The sequence below is a fragment of the Nomascus leucogenys genome, chromosome 10 (genome assembly GCF_006542625.1).
Source record: "Nomascus leucogenys isolate Asia chromosome 10, Asia_NLE_v1, whole genome shotgun sequence".
Classification (NCBI taxonomy): Eukaryota; Metazoa; Chordata; class Mammalia; order Primates; family Hylobatidae; genus Nomascus; species Nomascus leucogenys.
In genome coordinates, this window is record NC_044390.1 from 58,255,310 (window position 1) to 58,277,055 (window position 21,746).

Here is a 21,746-nt window from a genome sequence, read left to right on the forward strand (position 1 = left end):
TTGAAGCTGACTTCTGTCTTCAAGGGTGTGACCACGGCCCTACCTAGAAGGCACAATGCCACCTGACAGCAGGGCTGTCAAGGGATAAATGGCATAATTGACATAATGAAAGTAAGTAAATCTCCCGGTGCTGTGCTAGCATATACAAACCAATTTATTATGATCAGTTTGTTTGTTTATTTATTTATTTATTTATTTATTTTGAGACAGGATCTTGCTCTGTTACCCAGGTTGGAATGCAAGGGCGTAATCATGGCTCACTGCAGCTTCAAACTCCTTGGCACAAATGGTCCTCCTCTATGAGCCTCTTGAGTAGCTGGGACTACAGGCGCATGCCACCGTGGCAGGCTAATTTATTTTTCATTTTTATTTATTTATTTATTTCTGTATGGGGGGGGGGTCTCTCCATGTTGCCCAGGCTGGTCTTGAACCCCTGGGCTCAAGCAGTCCTCCCGCCTCTGCCTCCCGAAGTGCTGGGCCATCACGTCAGGCTAATTTTAAAATATATTTTGTAGAGATGGAGTCTTGCTATGTGGGCCAGACTGCTCTGGTCTCCGAGACAAAGGGATCCTCCCACCTCAGCCTCCCAAAGTGCTAGGATTATAGGCGTGAGCTACCGCGCCGGCCACTATGATCACTTTAAAGGGCTCTTTAATCTGCCCCTTTCCCCTATGAGACAGATCTTATCCCAACTCACCGCTCACCAAGGTCTGACACCCCCGACCCTCCCAAACCCAAGTCTCTGTCACAGCTCACCGACCTCTTTCCATTTCTCCTTCAGGCCTTTTCACCTTGGCACTTGCTATTCCCTCTTCCTTGGACATTCTTTCCCCAAATCTTTTCATTTGGGACTTTCGCTTGTCGTTCTCGCTGCACTGGTCACGGGTCTTCTGCCACCGGACCCTCTCTGATTTCCCAAGCTTGCCCGCCCCCTTCTTTCTCTGTCTCTGCCCTTCCTGGCACCTATCCCCGAGTGACAGCTTCAGTGTCCTGCCCACACCCCCTCTTCCCCTGGGAGCTGCTTTAAAGCAGTATCTATTTCAATATATCCAAGAGTAAACCGAGCCTTAGAGAAAAGTAACCAGCCCAAGGGGACGCCTCCAGTGCGGAGCTGGGTGGAGATTTGTAGCCCGCGGAGGAAGGTCCCTTTGCAGCCAGCAGGTGAAGTAGGGCAACGGGGAGCCTTTGGGCATCGTCATCCCCGCCGCCTGAGGTTACCCTTTAGATGCTGCAGCCTCAGCTGCTCCCAGGTGTCACCTTCGCTCTGCTGCCCTAAGTACTGATAGTCCTGGTAGACCTGGGTAGGGGTCGCCAGTTGCAGGAGTAGCAGAGGCGCCAGCAGCAGCGCCGACGGGGTCTGGGCCATGCCAGACTCCAACGGCCCATAGCGCGCTCCCAGGCGGAGTCGTGCGCGGAGTCTGCGGCGGCCGCATTACCCCCGCGGGCCGGTGCAGTGGTCCCGGCCGAAGGCAACGGCGTCTCCCCCCGCCGCCCGCAGGCGCATGGACCCGGCCGCACGCTCCCCCGCATCTGCGGGCGCAGTGGACCCGACCGCTCCTCTCGTCCGCTCCCTCCCCGGCGCTGTGCACGTCTTGGTTCGGGCCAGGCATAATACGCTTCGCAGCCCAGGGCTCACTTGGCGCTGAGAACGCGGGTCCACGCGTGTGGTCGTCAGTGCATCTAGCCTTTGCCTACGCAGGTATGAACACTGGGAGTGCACCTGGCGTGAGGACCCCCTTCAGGCTGCTTTGGCCCGATCCTGACCTTAGTGCTGGCCGCCTTTATTTTCCATCCGCTATAGTGGCCTCCTTTGTCCTTGCGGGGAAACCGAGGCCACAGCCTTGCAGCGCAGGCCGGATCGCCTGGCTCCCCGCCCCTGCTCGTGGGGGCCTCACTGTCTCCTTCTGGGCTGGGGGCTTGCGACACCGCCCTCCGGCCGACTCGCTCGTGGGGTGCTGGTGGCAGTGGCTGGGTCATTCGTGCTCTGGTCAGGAGGGCGGGTCCCCGGCAGCCTCCGGGCCTCGTAGACTGGGTACCCGGGAGGGTGAGGGTTAGTGCTGTCGCCTCCGCCGTGCTGACTCAGTCACAGGGCCCAGCACCCAGCGCGACCTTGGGTTGGGGAGGACAAAGTGTCTTCCCTGGCGCACTGACCGGGCGGGGGGCTCAGCTTTCAGTCATGGCCTCCGGTAACGCGCGCATCGGAAAGCCAGCCCCTGATTTCAAGGCCACAGCGGTGGTTGATGGCGCCTTCAAAGAGGTGAAGCTGTCGGACTACAAAGGTGAGCGCGGCCCGGAGGGGGCCCAGGTAGAAGCGGGGTCCTGCATGAGAGAGGCTGGGCCCTAACTCCTCTTTGTCCCTCCTCCCCAGGGAAGTACGTGGTCCTCTTTTTCTACCCTCTGGACTTCACTTTTGTGTGCCCCACCGAGATCATAGCGTTCAGCAACCGTGCGGAGGACTTCCGCAAGCTGGGCTGTGAAGTGCTGGGCGTCTCGGTGGACTCTCAGTTCACCCACCTGGCTTGGTATGAGCAGGGGCCAGAGAGGGAGGTTGCAGCTAAGCCCATAGCCCATACCCTAGGGTCCGAGCTGTGTGGCTTCGTGGCCATTGCTCAACCTCTGGAACCTGCGTTTCCCCATCTTGAAAATAATGGAAACATTGCCGCCCAAGTCTTTAAGGATGATGACAGTAATTAGCATTTGACAACTAGTTGCCTGACATAGAGTTGCAGATGCAACTCAGATGCAACTCTATCTACTTAGTTCCCAGGAGGGAGGCTGCGCTGCCCTATTTCGTGAAGATGGAAACTCCAGTTCACCGAAATGAAGGGCTGTACCCCATGACACAGCTAGAGGAGGATGGGGACTCTTAACACAGGCTCTCTGCTGGGTGATGCTGCAAGTTACAAGCACATGTGAAGCCACTTAGCTGGAGCTTTGCCTCTCAAGCGTAGTCTTCCCAGCTGTGGGGATACAGTCCTTGCACCCAACCCGGGGTGGGGTGGGTGAGGCTCCCAGCAGCCTACTCTAAAGCCCCTTATCTCCGGCCTCCAGTTGCTTATCACATTGGGCCCACGGGGTGAGGACCCTGCTGTGCCAGGCATCCTGAGGCCCCAACTCTGTCTCCCCCACTCCCAGGATCAACACCCCCCGGAAGGAGGGAGGCCTGGGCCCCCTGAACATCCCCCTGCTTGCTGACGTGACCAGACGCTTGTCTGAGGATTATGGCGTGCTGAAAACAGATGAGGGCATTGCCTACAGGTACCGTGGGACCCTCAGTCGGGCTCAGGGAGCGCCCCGCCCCCCATTCCTGTGATGCTGGGAACACTCCTGTACAATGTCTTCTCTGCCCCCAGCCCTGTGGCTAGTAGCGGGTGGTAGTCCCTTCCTTGTCTCTGGCAGTGGGAGATCCCACCTCCTCACTGGGAACCCTCATGTCTTCAGGGGCCTCTTTATCATCGATGGCAAGGGTATCCTTCGCCAGATCACTGTTAATGATTTGCCTGTGGGACGCTCCGTGGATGAGGCTCTGCGGCTGGTCCAGGCCTTCCAGTACACAGATGAGCATGGGGAAGGTGAGCAGATACACATATAACACATGGGTACATACTCAGCGCCTCCGTCACTCATGCAAACATTCACTGCCTGTCCTCTTACCTGTCCAGATGGGGCCCCAAAGAAGATTCAGCTCAGGGCTTTGTCTGCAGGATGTTTCTAATGTGGCAGGAGACAAATACCCCTGACATTCAACCAAGGTGGACAAAGGGGCCGGGCTCAGTGGCTCAAGGTTGTAATGCCAGCACTTTGGGAAGCTGTGGCGGGTGGATCACCTGAGGTCAGGAGTTTGAGACCAGCCTGACCAATATGGTGAAACCCTGTCTCTACTAAGAACACAAAAAATTAGCTGGGCATGGTGGTGCTTGTAATCCCAGCTACTTGAGAGACTGAGGCACGAGTTCACTTGAACCCAGGAGGCAGAGGTTGCAGTGAGCTGAGATCGCACCATTGTACTCCAGCTTGGGCAACAGAGCAAAACTCGGTCTCGAAAAAAAAAAAAAATTAGCCTGGCTTGGGAAGCATGCCTATAGTCCCAGCTACTCAGGAGGCTGAGGCCGGAGGATCACTTGAGCCTGGGAGGTCAAGGCTACAGTAAGCTGTGATCGCACCATGCACTCCAGCCTGGGTGACACAGCAAGACCCTGTCTCAAAAAAACAAACAAACAGGCCGGGCGCGGTGGCTCACGCCTGTAATCCCAGCACTTTGGGAGGCCGAGGCGGGCGGATCATGAGGTCAGGAGTTTGAGACTAGCCTGGCCAACATAGTTAAACCCCGTCTCTACTAAAAATATAAAAAAATTAGCTGAGTGCGGTGGCGGGTGCCTGTAATCCCAGCTACTTGGGAGGCTGAGGCAGGAGAATCGCTTGAACCCGGGAGGGGGTTGCAGTGAGCCGAGATCGCGCCACTGCACTCCAGCCCGGGCGCCAGTGTAAGACTCCATCTCAAAAACAACAAAAACAACAACAACAAAAACTGTAGGGGTGGGGCAGAGGGACAAAGACGGGACTAAAGGGGCCAAAAAGACAGGAAGATGCTGTCTCATGCCTGCAGTTCCACCTACTCTGGAGAGTGAGGCAGAAGATTGCTTAAGCCCAGGAATTTGAGTCCAGCCTAGGCAACATAGCAATACCCCATCTCTTTCTTTTTTTTTTTTTTTTAAGAGATGGGGTATTGGTTAAAAAAAAAAGCCGGGCGCGGTGGCTCATGCTTGTAATCCCAGCACTTTGGGAGGCCGAGGGGGGCGGATCACGAGGTCAGGAGATCGAGACCAAGGTGAAACCCCGTCTCTACTAAAAATACAAAAAAATTAGCCGGGCCTGGTGGCGGGCGCCTGTAGTCCCAGCTACTCGGAGAGGCTGAGGCAGGAGAATGGCGTGAACCCGGGAGGCGGAGCTTGCAGTGAGCCGAGATTGTGCCACTGCACTCCAGCCTGGGCAACAGAGCGAGACTCCATCTCAAAAAAAAAAAAAAAAGAAAAACACAAAATACTGAACTTGGCTAGGCATGGTGGCTCACACCTGTAATCCCAGCACTTTGGGAGGCCAAGACGGGCAGATGACTTGAGGTCAGGAGTTCAAGACAAGTGTGGCTAACATGGTCTCTACCAAAAATACAAAAATTAGCCAGGCGTGGTGGTACGCCCCTGTAATTCCAGCTATTTGGGAGTCTGGGGCACGAGAATCGCTTGAACCCAGGAGGCGGAGGTTGCATGAGCTCAGATCATGCCACTGTACTTCAGCCTGGGCAACAGAGCAAGAATCTGTCTCAAAAAAAAAAGAAAGAAAAAATACTGAACTGGGCTTGGAGGGCTTCTCTTAATATCCACATTCCTGGGCCTGGACCACTTGCTTCCAGCATTTTCTTCTGCAACACAGGCCCTTGCTTTGCTTCACCTTGAACCTGGGGCTGTAGCCTTCATGTGCATCCTTGTGTCTTCCCACAGTTTGTCCCGCTGGCTGGAAGCCTGGCAGTGACACGATTAAGCCCAACGTGGATGACAGCAAGGAATATTTCTCCAAACACAATTAGGCTGGCTAACGGACAGTGAGCTTGTGCTCCTGCCTAGGTGCCTGTGCTGGGCGTCCACCTGTGCCCCCACCTGGGTTCCCTGTGCTGACCCAGGAAAGGCCAGACCTGCCCCTCCAAACTCCACAATATGGGACCCTGGAGGGCTAGGCCAAGGCCTTCTCAAGCCTCCACCTAGGAGCTGAATAGTGACGCCCTCCCCCAAGCCCACCCAGCCGCACACAGGCCTAGAGATGACCAATAAAGTATTAGGGTAAGGTGTGAGTCTGTGTTGGTGTGCTCTGTCCTTTTGTCCTCCCCTGCAAAACCCCCTTCCTTCTCCAGGCTCAGGCTTGGGAAACTGACCCTGTGGTTGCTCATCTTCGCCACACGGTGGCGGTCTTATCACATGCTCAGTGCCTGCTCTTTTCCTGCTTGCGCTCAAGGCGGTTTTGGCGGGGTAGGGCATGCCGTTTGTCCCTTGCAAATCCCAGGATGCCTTACATCCAGAAATCTGACCATGCAAGGCAGCGCCCACATTTTGTCACCAGCCAGCCAGGGTTCAAATGCCGTTTAAGAGCTGTGATCGTCTCTGGGTCTCTTCAGCAGTAAAATGGGACTGCAAACCCAGATCACCATGCACGTGGTAAAAGTTGTAGGAGATAAGTTATGTGAAGCTGGGGGCCGAGGCCCCTGTGTAGGGCCCAGTTCCTAGTTCCTAAGACTGCTTCCTCGAGCTGGAAGGAACCCAGCCCAGTCTAGTCTTATGGGGAAGAGGGTGGGGACCTAGTCTTAAGAGCAGAACCAAGAATGAGAGCCTGAGCTACGTGCAGAGTGCAGAGTCCCTGCTGTGAGCTCTGCCCCACCCCAGGCTGGAAAGGTTGCCTGTCTGCCCCTGGGGTGGGAGGGTGGCAGTTAGGCTAGAAGGCAGGTATTAGAGGCAAGGCAGGGTTCCCAAGGGTGCAGTTTAATATTGTGTGCGTTCAGGAAAGTAGTTTTGCTACTCTATGCCCCAGTTTCCTCCTACAGAACAGGGCTAAAAAGCTCATTTAATCCATGGATCCACTATTAATGCTGGTACCCACCTAATACCCTCTAAGGGTCACTCATCTCCCTTGGAATTTAATCTATACTCCTCCCCAAGGCCCCTGCTCAGTCTCCCTTGACATCTGCCCTGTTGTGGTTCACTCCATTCCAGACATGCTGGCTTCCTGCTGTTCTTTCACAGGCTCACCTGGCTACATGAATTTTGCCATTTAAGAGCTGCTCCCAAGGCCGGGCGCAGTGGCTCACGCCTGTAATCCCAGCACTTTGGGAGGCCAAGACGGGCGGATCACGAGGTCAGGAGATCGAGACCATCCTGGCTAATACAGTGAAACCCCGTCTCTACTAAGAATACAAAAAATTAGCCGGGCGTGTTGGCAGGCGCCTGTAGTCCCAGCTACTTGGGAGGCTGAGGCAGGAGAATGGCGTGAACCCAGGAGGCAGAGCTTGCAGTGAGCCGAGATCGCGCCACTGCACACCAGCCTGGGCAACAGAGCAAGACTCCGTCTCAAAAAAAAAAAAAAAAAGCTGCTCCCAGTCAAGCGGGGTGGCTCACATCTGTAATCCCAGCACTTTAGGAAGCCCAGGCAGGCGGATCACATGAGGTCAGGGCTTCAAGACCAGCCTGGCCAACACGGTGAAACCCTGTCTCTACTAAAAATACAAAAATTAACCTGGCATGGTGATGCACGCCTGTAGACCCAGCTACTTGGGAGGCCAAGGCAGGAGAATCGCTTGAATCCTATGGGTGGAAGTTGCAGTAAACTGAGATCGAGCCACTGCACTCCAGCCTGGGTGACAGAGGGAGACTCCATCTAAAAAACAAACACACAAAAAACTGTTACCTCTGATGCTGTTGTTACCCAGGATTTTCTCAGGACCCCACTTCTTCAAATCTTTTGAAAAGTCACGGCCAGGCACGATAGTTCACACCTGTAATCCCAGCACTTTGGAGGCCGAGGCTGGCAGATGACCTCAGGTCAGGAGTTCAAGACCAGCCTAGCCAACGTGCTGAAACCCAGTCTCTACTAAAGATACAAAATTAGCTGGGCATGGTGGCAGGCACCTATAATCCTAGCTACTTGGGAGGCTGAGGCAGGAAAATCGCTTGAACCCGAAAGGCAGAGGTTGCAGTGAACCAAGATTGCACCACTGCACTCCAGTCTGGGTGACAGAGCAAGAATCCATCTCAAAAAAAAAAAAAAAAAAATCACTGCAGGACAAGCACAGTGGCTCACGCCTGGAATCCCAGTGCTTTGAAAGGCCAAGGCGGGAGGACTGTTTGACCCAGCAGTTCCAGACCAGCCAGGGCAACATAGCAGATCCCATCTCTACAAAAATAAACAAAATTAGCCAGGCATAGTGGTGTATGCCTGTAGCTCTAGCTAGTTGGGAAGTTGAAGTGGGAGGCTTGCTTGAGCACAGAAGGTCTAGGCTGCAGTTAGCTATGATTGCACCACTGCACTCCAACCTGGGCAACAGGACAAAGACCCATCTCTAAAATATAAAAAAGAAAAAGTCACCCTATTAAAGGTCCATGTTCCCACTCCATTCTGCAAGGCAACTTTCCTCCCTGCCCCATCACTGCCACCTTGACCTGTTTTTTTTTTTTTTTTTCCTCTTATTAGCACTTACCACCATCTCCAAAGAACCATGTTTGCTTGTTTATTTATTGTCTTGTCTGGAGTGGTCCAGGCTGTGTCTCCAGGGTCTAGTTGTTCTAGGTATCGTACAAGTGAATTGATGAGGTGTCTGTTCCACTCACCCTACTGCCTGTCTGGTTTCTCTACCTGTTTTTCTCCACTGTTCTGGGGGCTTCCAACCCCGAAGCCGGCCAGATTCCTTCCAGGCGTGCCAGCAGCACCAGCACCCCCACCCCCACCCCCACGTGTCCCAGCTGCGCGGGAGGGAGCCCAGCGCCAGGGCGGTGGCGGCGCCCAGCGGCCCGAGCAGCCGCCCCGGCAGGACCAGACCTGGCAGTCGCCCCGCTCCTGGCCTGGCACCCGTGAGGGGAAACTGGCAAGCGGGCGCCGCCCTTCCTGGAGGGGGTGGGGGTAGAGGGGACGGCGTCCGCAAAGCCGCCCAGGCAGCAGCAACCCTCCGCCCCGGTCAGGTCAGACGCAGGGGGCGTGGGCGCGGCGGGGCATAGGCGCCAGTGTCTTGAAGGTGGCACAGGGGTGGCTCCCAGGGCCCAGGAGTGCTGCCCGCCCACCGCGGGCGCTCTGGACCCAGGCCTGGGGCTTTCCGTGCCCGGGCAGCCGCCTGCCCGGGAAAATCCCGGCCCCCTTCCCGGCGCCGCGGCCCTGCCCGGCAGAGCGGGGGAGGGGATTCCCGGAATCTGCCCAGAGACCGCGGTCGCGTCACTGGGCAGAATCGGTCCTTGTATGGGCAGCGCTTCCGCTGCGTCAGCGGGGAAAGCCCCGGCGCGCGCGGTTGGGCGGGGACGCGCCTGCGCACTCCACGTCTCGCCTGGAGCACCCTGCCTTAAGCTACTGGGTCCCTAGACCGCGTCCCGCGCCCCAACCATCCAACCCTGGAGATCTGGGGACGCGTGAAGGGTGGGACTCCTGGGCTGGGACCACAAGATGCCTGCGCAGAACCGACGAGAGGGACACATACAGGACCGAGCCATCAACAGCACTGAGCAGGAGGCAAACCAGTGCTTTTTTTTTTTCCCTCCGCCCTCCCAGCTTGGAAAAAAAGACAACAGAAATTAATAAAGAACCAATTTTTTTTTACTTAAATAGATTCAATAAAAAGAACAAACACACACACAAACACAAACACGTCTTAAAATAAACTCTTTAGAGACTAAGTGCGTGTTTCTTTTCCACAGTACGGTGCAGAGAGGGGAGGGCAGGGGGCGGGGGTCCCCTTCCCAATGTCCCTACGGGCTTGAGTACCGGGCGGCGGGGCCAGCTCCGCCGCGATTGCCCCCTCCTCCCCTCCCTGTTAAATACACAAATATATTATATTCAATATGAATCGAGTCTGTTTCCAGCAGAAAAAAAAACATACAAAAAAAAGTGGAAGGGGGGGCTTGTAAACGTCGAGGTGGAAGGACTGGGCGCAGGGCGGGAGGGCCGGAGTCCAGTGTGGTTTGTGGCGCCCCCAGGTCCCAGGGTGGGTGCCCACCGCCTGCTCCCTGGACCCCAGTGGGAGGCGTGGGCCCAGCCGTCCAAGCTAGGGGGTGTCCGTAAGGGGGCAGGGGACGTTCAGAAGGCGTGTCCCTTGACCCCAAGCAGCAGCTGACAGCCGTTGCTGACGTGGGTCATGACCTTCTGTTTGAGCTGGGCCACCTGCTCCCGGAGGAGGCCGGCGGTACTCGACAGCCCCGCGTTCTCGGCCTTGAGCGTCTTCACCTTGTCCTCCAGGCGCGCGATGCGCTCCAGCTTCCGCTTCCGGCACTTGGTGGCCGCCAGCCGGTTCCGCAGCCGCTTGCGCTCCACTTTGATGCGCTCTTGGTCTTCCATGTTGATGGGGGACACCGGCGGCGTGGCGTCCCGGCTGCGCGCCTCCGGCACGGTCTGCGGTTCCTCCTTGAAGGTGGAAGCGCCGCGGCCCAAGCCCAGCTGCGCCGGGTGGCCACCGGCGAAGGGCGGCGCGTGTGGGAGGTAGCTGATGGTGGCCGTCGGGTACGAGCTCCCGGTCCCGACGGCAGCCCCGGCGCCTCCCGAGGACGCAGAGGCTGGGGAGTAGCTGCTGAGGTTGGTGTAAACGGGAGGTGGCTCCGGGCCGGCGTAGACGCCCCCGGGCCCAGCCGGGGGGCCCCCGCTAGCGCCCAGGGACACGTTGGGGGGTGTCACGTGGTTCATCTTGTGCAGATCGTCCAGGGCTTTGACAAAGCCGTCGGCGAAGCCCTCCTGCTCCTCGGTGACGCCGCCCCCTGCGCCCCCTGCACCTCCACCGCTGCCACCCCCGCGGGGGTAAAAGTACTGTCCCGGGGGTGTAGGCGTCGTCGTGATCACGCCGTTGCTGTTGGGGACAATCAGGCGTTCCAGCTCCGAAGAGGCGAGCTTGAGAGACGCGCCGGTATCCGAGCCCTGACCAGAAAAGTAGCTGCCGCCACCGCCGCCCTCTGGGCCGGGTCCGCGAGCCCCAGGCGCTTTGAGACTCCGGTAGGGGTCGGCCAGGTTGACCGCCAGGCTCGGTTTCAGGAGTTTGTAGTCGTGTAGAGAGAGGCCACCAGGGGCCCGGCCGTATCCCGTAGCTGTGTATGAGTCGTCGTGGTAGAAGGGCTGTTCCATTTTAGTGCACATCCGGGCGGCCCAGGCGGTCTGGGGAGGGTCCCTGCGGGGCCGCCCCGGGCCTCGCTGCAGCGAGCTGCCTGCTCTCCGCTGCGGTGACCGGACTGGGGGGTGCCTGATCGCGCGTTCTCGAGGGCTGGCGCGGGCGGGGAGCAGCCAGCCGGCAGCTGTGCGCAAAAGCTCTGTCAGGCTTCCCGAGCCCCCGTCGCCCTTTCTGGCGCGATAGCTTTCCTGGCGTCGTTTCCCCCAGCTCCCAGCTCCCCGCTGGCTCCGAGGCTGGCCTGGCCGCTCTCAAGGTCCCAGCCGCTCTGCCTGAGCCACACGCCTTTATACCGCGCTAGTCAGCCACGGAAGTGCGCTCCGATTGGCCGTCGCTGGAGCCGGGCCCCCGCGCCCCCCTCCTCGAGCGTGGGGAAGGGGAGGAGGCGGCTCGCGTCACTGTCAGGAAGCGCGTGTCCTTGTAAACAGCGGCCACGGGCCGGGTGGCTCGGCGGGGCTGCAGGGGGAGGGGCTCAAAGGACCTCAGGGTACGCATGGAAGGAGGTGCTGGGGGGCCCAGGCACATGAGTGAGGGGTTTCAGGGAGGAGGATGATTTCCTTGGAGTCCACTGGGACAAATATGACGACCTGGTACGCAGCAAGTGGGGTGAGGGTCCCAGGGTGTGCGAAGAAACCCCTGAGGTACCCAGAATACGAGAAGGGTAGGAGGACTGACAATCCATTGGGAGACCCCAAAAAGCAGGAATGAGGGTTAAGCATTGTAAATCGGGAGGGGTAAGGAGACACCTGACCCAGGAATTGACTGGGGGTCCCGGGCACAGAAGGATACGGGACTGGAATTTTCACAGGATGGCGGAGGGGAGAGATCAAAAGGGGTGAGTTGGTGGAGCTGCATGACCCATTAAATTGCAAGAAATGAGTAGGGGTCCAGGAGCTCATGGGAGGGTCTGACGGCTCTCCCGTAAGTGGGAAGGAGGAATTAGGGGAAGTCTAGATACGCAGAAAGCGAGTAAGCGGCCTGGGGTACACTGAGGCAGGTAAAATATGCCGGGTAGAAGATGGAGACCTGTCTGCCAGAAATTGGGGACCACTGGGGTCATCTGCGAAGCCCGGATGAAGGAGAGTTAGAAGGGTCCGGACACATCTTCGGAGCAGAGAAGACAGTAAGAGGGTACTCAGTTGACATGTGAGGAGGGGGCCTTGAGGGTCCCGCGCACCAGGACTGCTGGATCTTCCACGACTGGTGCTCTCCCTCGTGGGTGACCTCTTAGGCATCTGTATTCTCTGTCCCCCATCCTAAAACCCTCCCCTATTGACCCTGGGCTTTGCCCGACACCTTCTCGGCTCCTGGAGCCTGGACCCAGCCCGACGGCTGGGGCGCGGTCGCCCAACCCCACTCCCTTCCTTAGAAACAGGCTGGGGAAAGAGCGCCGAGGCAGGAAGTGTGGCAACAGCCCCGGGGGAAGGAGCCCGGCCCTGTCTCCGTCACTCGGATCCTACGGGACCGTGCGCCCCGCCCTGGGTCCCGCCGCATCCTGCGCCTCGGAAGAGGAACCTGGGCGTGCGAGCCCCCGCGGAGGCCCGGGTGCTTGGAGCCCGCCCAGCCGCAGCAGCCTCCAGCCAGCATCCTCTCCCCTCAAGCAATGGTTCCGCCCGCGGCGCCTGCAGGGGACCGCGGAGGCAGGCAGCATGGGGACTGTTCCATTGGCCCGACGGCGGGGGACGCAGCCGAGGAGCGGGGCCTGGTCGCCATGGCAACAGGCGGGAGTCCGGGGGCAGGACTGAGGGCGGGCCGGCCCCCGGAGTCTCTCCCCGCCGCCCATATTAGGGCACAGGAAGAGGTGGGACCAGCGCTGTCCTGGGGCCCCGAGCCAGAAGTGGGGAACCCGAGTATCTGCCAGGTCCCAGGGCGCGCCTGGGCCCCCAGACTGCTAGTCCCGACCAGCCCCGACCGCCGCCCCCGGGGCCCCCACGGCCGCCTGGCCCGGCCCCGCCCCACCCCGCCGCTCTGGGGCTGCGTCCTGCCAGGCCCGGCCTGGCCCAACCCACCCCGGCAGGTCCCCGCCTGCCCGCGGGCCTGGGTCGGACTTCGCCCCCGGCCCGACGGGGCGCGGAGAGGGCGGGCCGATGCCTCTAGGCGCCCCCGGCGCCTGGGCGGGCTGGAACGGCGGCTGCCTCCTCCCTCGGGTGGGGTGCCCTTCCCTTCTGCCAGGAGATCTGGAGCTCCTTCCCCAACACCCCGCACTCACTCATGTGAGTCAGGGGCCCCACTCTCGTTTTAGTCTGCGGGTCCCATCCTACCATCATCCAGAATACCTAGAGGGAGCCCCCCTCCTTCCCTAGAGTGGCTCCGTCATCTGAAAGCTTCCCTCCCTGAGTCAGAGAAGACCTGAAAATCTAAGGGGAGAATATGAGGGAACCCAGAGCCCCTTCCCCGGGAAGGGCTGCGGCGAGGTGCAGATGGTCAGGCTTCCAGTTAGACTTAAGGTGGGACTTCCGAGTAGTTAGTGTGTGAACCCACTAGACCAAGAGGTGAGAAGCCTAGTCTCTCTCTTTCTCTCTCTCAGCTTCCCAGGCCTCCGTCTTCTGGAGGATGAAGAGAGCCTCTCTCTTCTTTAGGGTAGAAAGAGGCTAAGAGATAGGGGTTAAACAGCCTTTCTGGGGCAGCCTAGATCTCACCAAGTGTGGGAAAGAGAAGGAAAACAAAAGAGGCGAAAAAGAAACTGAGCTATGTGGGGGCAGGGGGAAGTCCAGCAGTGCAGTGGCCTTGCTGGAGGAAGGTCCCAGCAGAAGCTGGGGGCGTCCCGTCCTTGGAGGGTCCCTGTGACCCCTAAATGCCCCCTCCCTTCTTCCCCTTGCTTGAATGGCTCCCCTCCCCCTCCCCAGGCTCAAGGGAGATTCCGGAGGCCTGTGAGTCTGGCAGGCACGCTGCCAGGCCTGTGTCTCCCGCCCAGGCTAATAACTGCAGCTGACATCTGGCCGGGCCCCGCGGGGGCGCAGCGGGCAGCTTGGGGGGTTGGGCAGGGCAGGCCAGAGGGCAGCACCTTGGGAAGCTAACTTGCAGGTCCCACAAGCCAGGAGGCCACAGTAATTCAGCCCTGGCCAGGGCTGAGGCTGGCCATGGCAGAGGGAGTCCTAGAGATAGGTAAGGCCATCCCAGAGAGAGTCCAACCCAGGAGGAGGGCAAGGAACAGTGGGTGTATGGGGGCAGGGGGTCAGGGCAGGGAGAGATGCGCAGAGAGACAAATGGGTTCAAGGTTAGCGTCATGCAGACAGACAGTGAGACTCAGAAACACTTAAGACAGACAGGCTGAGAAATAATAATTATTATTTTAATAGCCAACACTTACATGGCTCTTACTGTGGGCTAGGCACTCTTCTAAGTGGTTAACATAAAATAAGTCATCGACTGCTTCCAACAATCCAGCAAAATGCATGTTATTTGTATCCCCATTTAACAGATGAGAAACTGAAGCACAGGAGATTAAGGAACTTGTCTGGTGTCCAACAGCTATAAGCACTAGAGTTGAGATATAATCCAAGCTGTCTGGCTTCAGAGCACTAGCCACTATATTGTGGATAATGACAACCAGAGAAGCATTTATGCAGTACCCACTGCAGGCCGTCTCATGAAGGGTCTCTTTTTTTGATGTTTTGTTTGTTTGTTTGTTTTTTGAGATAGAGTCTTGCTCTGTCGCCCACGCTGCAGTGCAATGGCATGATGTTGGCTCACTGCAACCTCCGCCTCCTGGGTTCAAGCGATTCTCCTGCCTCAGCCTCCTGAGTAGCTGGAATTACAGGCGCATGCCACCATGCCTAGCTAATTTTTGTATTTTTAGTACAGACGGGGTTTCACCATATTGGTCAGGCTGGTCTCAAACTCCTGACCTTGTGATCAGCCTGCCTGAGCCTCCCAAAGTCTTAAGATTACAGGCGTGAGCCACCTTGCCTGGCCCTTTTTTTGTTTTTTTAAAGAGAACCTCACTTTGGCCAAACGCAGTGGCTCACGTCTATAATCTCAGCACTTTGGGAGGCTGAGGTGGGAGGATCACTTGAGCCCAGGAGGTTTTTTTTTTACTGTTTGTTTTGTTTTGTTTTTTTGAGGCGGAATATCACTCTGTCGCCCAGGGTGGAGTGCAGTAGCACAATATCAGCTCACTGCAACCTCCACCTCCCAGGTTCAAGCGATTCTTCCACCTCAGCCTCCCGAATAGCTGTGATTACAGGCGCATGCCACCACGCCCGGCTAATTTTTTGTATTTTCAGTAGAGATGGGGTTTCACTGTGTTGGCCAAGCCGGTCTTGAACTCCTGACCTGAAGTTATCTGCCCGCCTCAGCCTCCCAAAGTGCTGGGATTACAGGCATGATCCACCTCGCCCAGCCCTAGCCCAGAAATTTCTGAGACCAGCCTGGGCAGCACAGCAAGACCCCCATCTCTACAAAACAATTTAAAAATTCGCTGGGGTCAGTGGGGTGTGCCTGTGTAGTCCTAGCTACTCTGAAGGCTGAGGCAGGAGGATCACATTAGCCATGATCTTAACACTGGACTCCAGCCTGGGCAACAAAGCAAGACCATCTCACTCTGTTGCTCAGGCTAGAGTTCAGCTACACAATCATAGCTCGCTGCAGCCCTGAACTCCTGGGTAAAAGCAATCCTCCCGCCTCAGCCTCCAGAGTAACTGGGACTACAAGCACACCACACCTGCTAAGTTTTATTTTTTTATATTTTATCGAGACAGGGTCTCATTCTGTTGCCCAGGCTGGTCTGGAACTCCTGGCCCCAAGGGATCCTCCCACCTGGGCCTCCCAAAGTGCTGGGATTACAGGTGTGAGCCACCGCACCTCGCTGAAGGTCTTCTTTGATTGGGGGAGAAATGTGGTCGGGCACAGAGAGAGGGGCACAGGTCTCTGTGGACAGGCCAGCATATGGGAGTAGGGTCCCTCCAAGCACTCTGCATGGGTGTTTGAGCACGGGGTGGAGATTGGGCCAGACAGGGAGGGCGGGGGCCCAGCCAAGCTGGTACAGCCGGTTCCAGGCCTCTGCCAGTGTCACCCTTGTGGCCTGGGCACCACCCCCTCAAGCCGCCCCACTGGCGCCAGGCCGGCCCCACGAGGGGGGTGGGAGGACAGCCCCCTCCCCCGCCTGGCCTGAGCGTCCAGACTGGCAGCTGGGCACTACCCAGGCCCTGGGCTCCAGACCAGCACCTGGCTAAGAAGTCCCTGCGCAGGCTTCCCCAATGCCCCAGGGCCTGGGGCCTAGGGCACAGGATAAGGAGGAAGTTCACCCACCCCCACCCACAAGTGTCTTCGGGGCTTTTGGTCTTGGCACGAGGGACTTCTCCTTCTTATAAATAGCCTGGTGACCCCCTCCCTGCTGGCCCCACTGACCGGTGGGGCCCTCACTAGGAAACTGGGCTGGGGGCTGCCTGTGAGTCAGCCAGTGGGCAGGCCAGGGCGAGAACCCACAAGTCGCAGCACACAGTACCCAGCCTCCCTCCCGTGTCCCTGCCCCTGGGTGTGGATCTGAGGCCTGGCAGGAGCCCTCCCCCAGGAACTCCTGGCCTACCAGCCGCCTCCCTCTCCCACCTCTGTGGTTTGGGGGTCCCTTGCCCCTTCTCCTGGAGAGGAAGCTGCTAGGTTTTCTGGGAAGCAGGAAGGAATTTGTCTCTCCCCAGGCTGAGATGGTTGGGCATGAGGGAAGTTTCCCAGGAAGCTGCTTCTGTCCCTGCCACTGCTGGTGAAGCCTTGGGGGACCTGGGCATCACCAAGACCCTGGGTGACCTCTTTATAGCACGCCCCCACCCCAGCAGGAGCAGAGGCTGCTGAGCTAGGCCTCCTAGGGGAAGTGGCAAAAGGAAAGAGGGAGGGAAGTGGGGGTGATGTTTGGAGAGAGGAAGTGCCAGGATCTCTGTGGGGCAGAGACAGACTGGGGTGTCCAGTGCCCCCACAGAACCTTGGCAAGGTTCGGGGGGCAAGCGTGTGGCTGGCCTATAGGGTGCGTGTGAGAGTGTGTGCTGGTCCAACCCTGACACCCAGGCCTGAGAGACAAGAGTAGCCCTCTGCCCACTTCTGTGCCCAGCCCTGGATGCAAAGGGCTATGTAGGGCCTATCTGTGTAGAGTTCTGTTCTGCTCTGTGTGTGTGTGAGCTCTATGGGATGGGTTGCACGTGGCCTAGATGTATGTACATGTAGGTTGTTTCAAAGTTCATATGTCTAACCTGTGTCGGTGCGTGTGTGTGTGTGTGTGTGTGTGTGTGTGTGTGGTCTGTGGCTGGTCTGTATGTGTGTATACGATCTGTTGTGTGTGTGTGTGTGTAAAAGAGGTCTGTGGCTGGTCTGTATATATGTGTGTATATGACCTGTAACTGGTGTGTGTATGTGAAAAAGAGGTCTGTACCTGGTCTGTGTGTATACGATCTGTAATGTGCGTGTGAGTGTGTGTGTGTGTGTGTGTGAAAAACAGATCTGTGGCTGGTCTGTATGTATGTGTGTATATGATCTGTTGTGTGTGTGTATGTGTGAAAAAGAGGTCTGTGGCTGGTTTGTGTTTGGTTGGTGTGTGTGTGTGGTCTGTGTGTGAGGTCTGTGGCTTGTTTCCATGTGTGTGTTCTGTGGCTGATCTGTATGTTGTCTGTTACTGATCTCCGTTTGTATGTGTGCATGTGTTTGTGTGCAAACAGGTTTTGTCAGGGTCTCTCTGTGCCGATGTGTTTATGAATGTCCCACTGTGGCCTGTCTGTGCCTCTCTGCATTGGGTGTGACTGTCTGGCCAGACCATGTCTGTGAATGTGTCAGTCTGTCTGCCCAGATCTACCCAATCTGTTGCCAGGTCCCACATGTGTGTGTTCCTGGTGAGATGGTGTGTACCTCTAAGGCTTCGGCTTGGTGTCCCTGGGAGCATCTCTGATATGTGTGCAACAGTGGTGGGCCAGGGTGCCAGGGACTGTCTGCCATACTGTGAACACATCATCTCTGTCCCTAGGTTTGTCTTTCTTGTCTTGTCTCTATCTTTTGAGTTGGGGATCTGGTGTGTGTGTGTCTGTGTGTGTGTGTGTGTGTGTTGCCTTCTCTTGCGTGTCAGGATCTGATAGTGCATGCCTGCGTCTGCATCTCTCGTGTGGCTCTCGGGGTGCTGGTGCTGAAGGTGACTGTCTCTCCTAAAAGCATGCACATGTTGCCTGCTTGTCTCACATATAGTTCACTCTGTGTCTGTCTTGCCCCTATGTTTCTAGCCTGTTGTGTTTGTCTCCATGTGTGTCACATGCCATTGTGTCTGCCTTGCTGTGTGCCTCTCACCTGAATGTCAGTCCCTGTGTGTTTGTGTCTATCACGCTTATGTGCTGGGTTGATTTATCCCCGCAGCACACGGCCTGCCTGCATATTTTTGACCTGTGGATGCGTTCATGTGTTTGACGGTGTGTGTCTCTTGCTTGAGGGTCTGGTCTGTCACTGTGTCTGTGTGTGACAGTCATTGCTGGATCATCTTGCCCAGCTGTATGTCTGACCCTGTCTGTGTGTCTCTGGCTGGCAGTCTCTCTGTGGCCAAGGTGACAGGGGTTTGTGTGTCTGGACTGGCTCTCTCGGGGTGACTGTGTGTGTGTACATTCCTACAGCCCCCCACCCGCCCCCTGTCTGGTCACCCTGGGCCATGTTTACTCTGCCCCCAGTCGATGTCTGCCCTGCCCCGGGAGGGGCTGACCTTCCTCCGTCTGTCCAGCCAGCAGTCCACAGGATGTTCCCGAGACACAGTCTCCATCTGACGTCCCCTCCCTGGGCCACCCTCGGGTCAGGACCCAGGCGTCCAGGGCGGCGGGGGTGGGGCTGCAGCGTGGGGGGGCCCTGTCAGGGCACTGGAATGAGGGTGGGGGGCGGGGAGGTGACGAGCTCAACAGGTTGTGCCTCATTCCTGCCCCGCCTCTCACTTCCTGGGTGCCTGCCTTGGGCAGGGGGTGGACAAGATGAACCCCATGGCCTTAGAGTGCCTGGGTGGGGCATGGCCTGCCTGGCAAGGACTCGCTTCTGCTGGGCACCCTGACACCCAGGCCTGAGAAACAGGAGGAGCCCTCTCCTGGCTCCCGTGTTCAACCCTGGATGCAGAGTGTCCCATCTATTATTCACCTAATCCCCACAACAACCCAACAAGCTGGACATAATGGTCCCTCATTTTCAGATGGGGAAACTGAGGTCCAGGCAGCAATGAGGGCAGAGACAGGATTTGAACCCAGCTCTACATGCTACGCAAGACCCCCAGCCAGCTCACCAAGCGCCATCCTCCCCTCTCTAAAAATGGTACATGTGGGGTGGAGTATGCACCCAGGCCCCCAGGAGGCCAGGCTCAAGGGGGCGAGGGGGCGCCGGCTTGCTCTGAGTCAAAATGGGCCCCTGGATGAAATGAATAAGAAAACGGCTTTAACCGTTTCATCGCCGCGACGGGCTCTGCCAAAACTTCCTGTGGGCTGGGAGGAGGGGTTGGAGGCTGGGTTCCCGGAGGTTTGCAGGGGTGGGGGTGGGGGGGGTCTACCGTTTCAGAGGCGGGGTGAGGGGGGGCGCCTCTGGCCTGCTAAGGGGAGTCGCTGGCCCTCGGTTGCTCGCTGGTGGGGGAGGCCTTCCCCGCGGAGAGCGAAGTCCCCAGAACTTGGTTCTCGGCCCCACTGTCTGTAGGGGTCCCAGACTCCGCAGCCCCCTCCCCAGGGGCCTGAGTCACACGCGGGGAAAGCCGGGAGGGGTGAGTCACGGGGGCGGAGAAGCGGGAGCGAGGCCAGCTGCGGCCAGGGGACCCCCGGGCTGGCCTGAGTCACGGACGCCCGGGCCATGCTGACCCCAGCCCCCTTCTCCTGGGATCACGAGCGGGAAGCGCATTGTCAGTAGACTAGGCAGCTGGAGGAAAAGCAGGATGGCTGGGCGGGGAAAGGAAACACGCGCCTGGCTGCGCGGGAAGCTCTGGTTCCCATGGCAACTGGGGGGTCTCAGCTCCATGGGAAAGGTCCCTCCCCCAACAGGGACTGCCCTCCCGTCGGGCGCTGGGGAAGCCCCCGGGCGCTCCGAGGGGCCACAAGTTTCGGATCGGGCAGGAAGGGGTTAACGGTGGCCCCCTCCCGGGTTTCACCGGCGCCCCAAGGTCCCGGCCGGGGCGGGGTTGGTCCTGCCCTGCGCGCCTCCGCTCGCCCAGCCCCCGCCACCGCCCACGCACGCGCGCACGCAGCCAGTGCAGAGCTCCCGCCCTTCCCCCTCCCCCCGCGCTTGCACGCACGACCGCGTCGGGTTCCACGCACGCAGCGACCCCCGTCGTGTCTCACGTCACGCACGACGCACACGCCCCCGCAAGGCGGGGAGGGCGCCTCCTGGAGGAGAACGGCGGGGCGGGAGGCCCCCTGCGCACATCACTGCGTCCGCGCAGCCTGCTGTCGTCTGTGACTTTGACTCCCACTTCCCGCCCCCTACACACAAGGTCACAAACAAACTCCCCGACCCACAGTGTCACACGGACGCAGGATACACCTGCCACATCTTGGCACCAACCCATTCTAGTCCGGCCGGCCTCGCAGCGAACACGGACACACGTGGATGGAGACGCAGACAATCACGCAGGCACGTCAGTCACATAGCGTTTGTGATAGGGACGCAAACAGAGCCATATTCATACACAGGTAGGTGGCAGATACATCCTGATAAAGCAACCCCATCCAGCAAAATAGGACGGGCGCAGTGGCTCAGGCCTGTAATCTCAGAATTTTGAGAGGCCAAGGCCAGAGGATCGCTTGAGGCCAGGAGTTCAAGACCAGCCTGGGCAACATAGCAAGACCCCTGTCTCTACAAAAATATTTTTTCTTAATGAGCTGGGCATGGTGGTGCATGCCTATAGTCGTGTCTATAGTCCCAGGTAGGTGGGGGTTGAGGTAAGAGGATCACTTGAGGCCAGGAATTCAAGGCTGCACTGAGCAGTGATTGTGCCACTGCACTCCAGCGCCTGGGCAACAGAGGAGACCCCGTCTCAAAAAAAAACAGGAACAGAGAGGGACACAGTCTTGGACACCAGGGCTTGGTTTGTCACACAGCCACACTTCTTCCATGGAGATTGTGGTGGCACACAGATACATACAGACACACAGGATAGTCATGCCATCATGTGAACCCTGTTATCACAAATAGGGGGCACGAAATGGGATACAGTCACAGAGACAAGGCCACGTACAGGGACACTCAGAATGTCAAGTGGACGGCCAGGCGCGGTGGCTCACGCCTGTAATCCCAGCACTTTGGGAGGCCGAGGCGGGTGGATCACGAGGTCAGGAGATCGAGACGGTGAAACCCCGTCTCTAGTAAAAATACAAAAAATTAGCTGGGCGTGGTGGCGGGCGCCTGTAGTCCCAGCTACTGGGGAGGCTGAGACAGGAGAATGGCGTGAACCTGGGAGGTGGAGCTTGCAGTGACCCGAGATTGCACCACTGCACTCCAGCCTGGGCGACAGAGCAAGACTCCGTCTCAAAAAAAGAAAAAGAAAAAAAAGAATGACACAGATATAGACCCAAAGTGAGGTCCCATATAGACGTATATAGTAAACACAGACACACATGAAGATGCAATTGGAGTGAGAGAGCCCCACCCAAACTCTGCCTGGACCATACAGAGATACACAGGGGCACACACTAGAGGTTCCCTAGTCACCCTAAAATCTGGATGGGTTTTTTTGGTTGTTGTTGTTTTTGAGATGGAGTCTTGCTTTGTTACCTAGGCTAGAGTGTAATGGTGCGTTCTCGGCTCACCGCAACCCCCGCCTCCCAGGTTCAAGCAATTCTGTTGCCTCAACCTCCCGAGTAGCTGGGATTACAGGCGTTCACCACCACGCCTGGCTGATTATTGTATTATTAGTAGAGACAGGGTTTCACTGTGTTGG

The 21,746-nt window shown here is 57.8% G+C and overlaps 2 protein-coding genes across 2 annotated transcripts; one reads left to right on the forward strand and one right to left on the reverse strand.

The window, feature by feature from the left end:
* Positions 1-1,402: 1,402 nt before the first annotated feature.
* On the forward strand, positions 1,403-5,845 carry PRDX2 (peroxiredoxin 2). Its single transcript, XM_030820710.1, has 6 exons — positions 1,403-1,699; positions 2,168-2,279; positions 2,369-2,522; positions 3,136-3,258; positions 3,442-3,572; positions 5,499-5,845. Exons 2-6 carry the CDS (start codon positions 2,177-2,179, stop codon positions 5,582-5,584), a joined length of 597 nt encoding a protein of 198 aa, XP_030676570.1. The 5' UTR covers positions 1,403-1,699; positions 2,168-2,176; the 3' UTR covers positions 5,585-5,845.
* Positions 5,846-9,317: 3,472 nt separating this feature from the next.
* On the reverse strand, positions 9,318-11,154 carry JUNB (JunB proto-oncogene, AP-1 transcription factor subunit). Its single transcript, XM_004092866.3, has one exon. It carries the CDS (start codon positions 10,861-10,863, stop codon positions 9,820-9,822), a length of 1,044 nt encoding a protein of 347 aa, XP_004092914.2. The 5' UTR covers positions 10,864-11,154; the 3' UTR covers positions 9,318-9,819.
* Between the last annotated feature and the right edge of the window lie 10,592 nt (positions 11,155-21,746).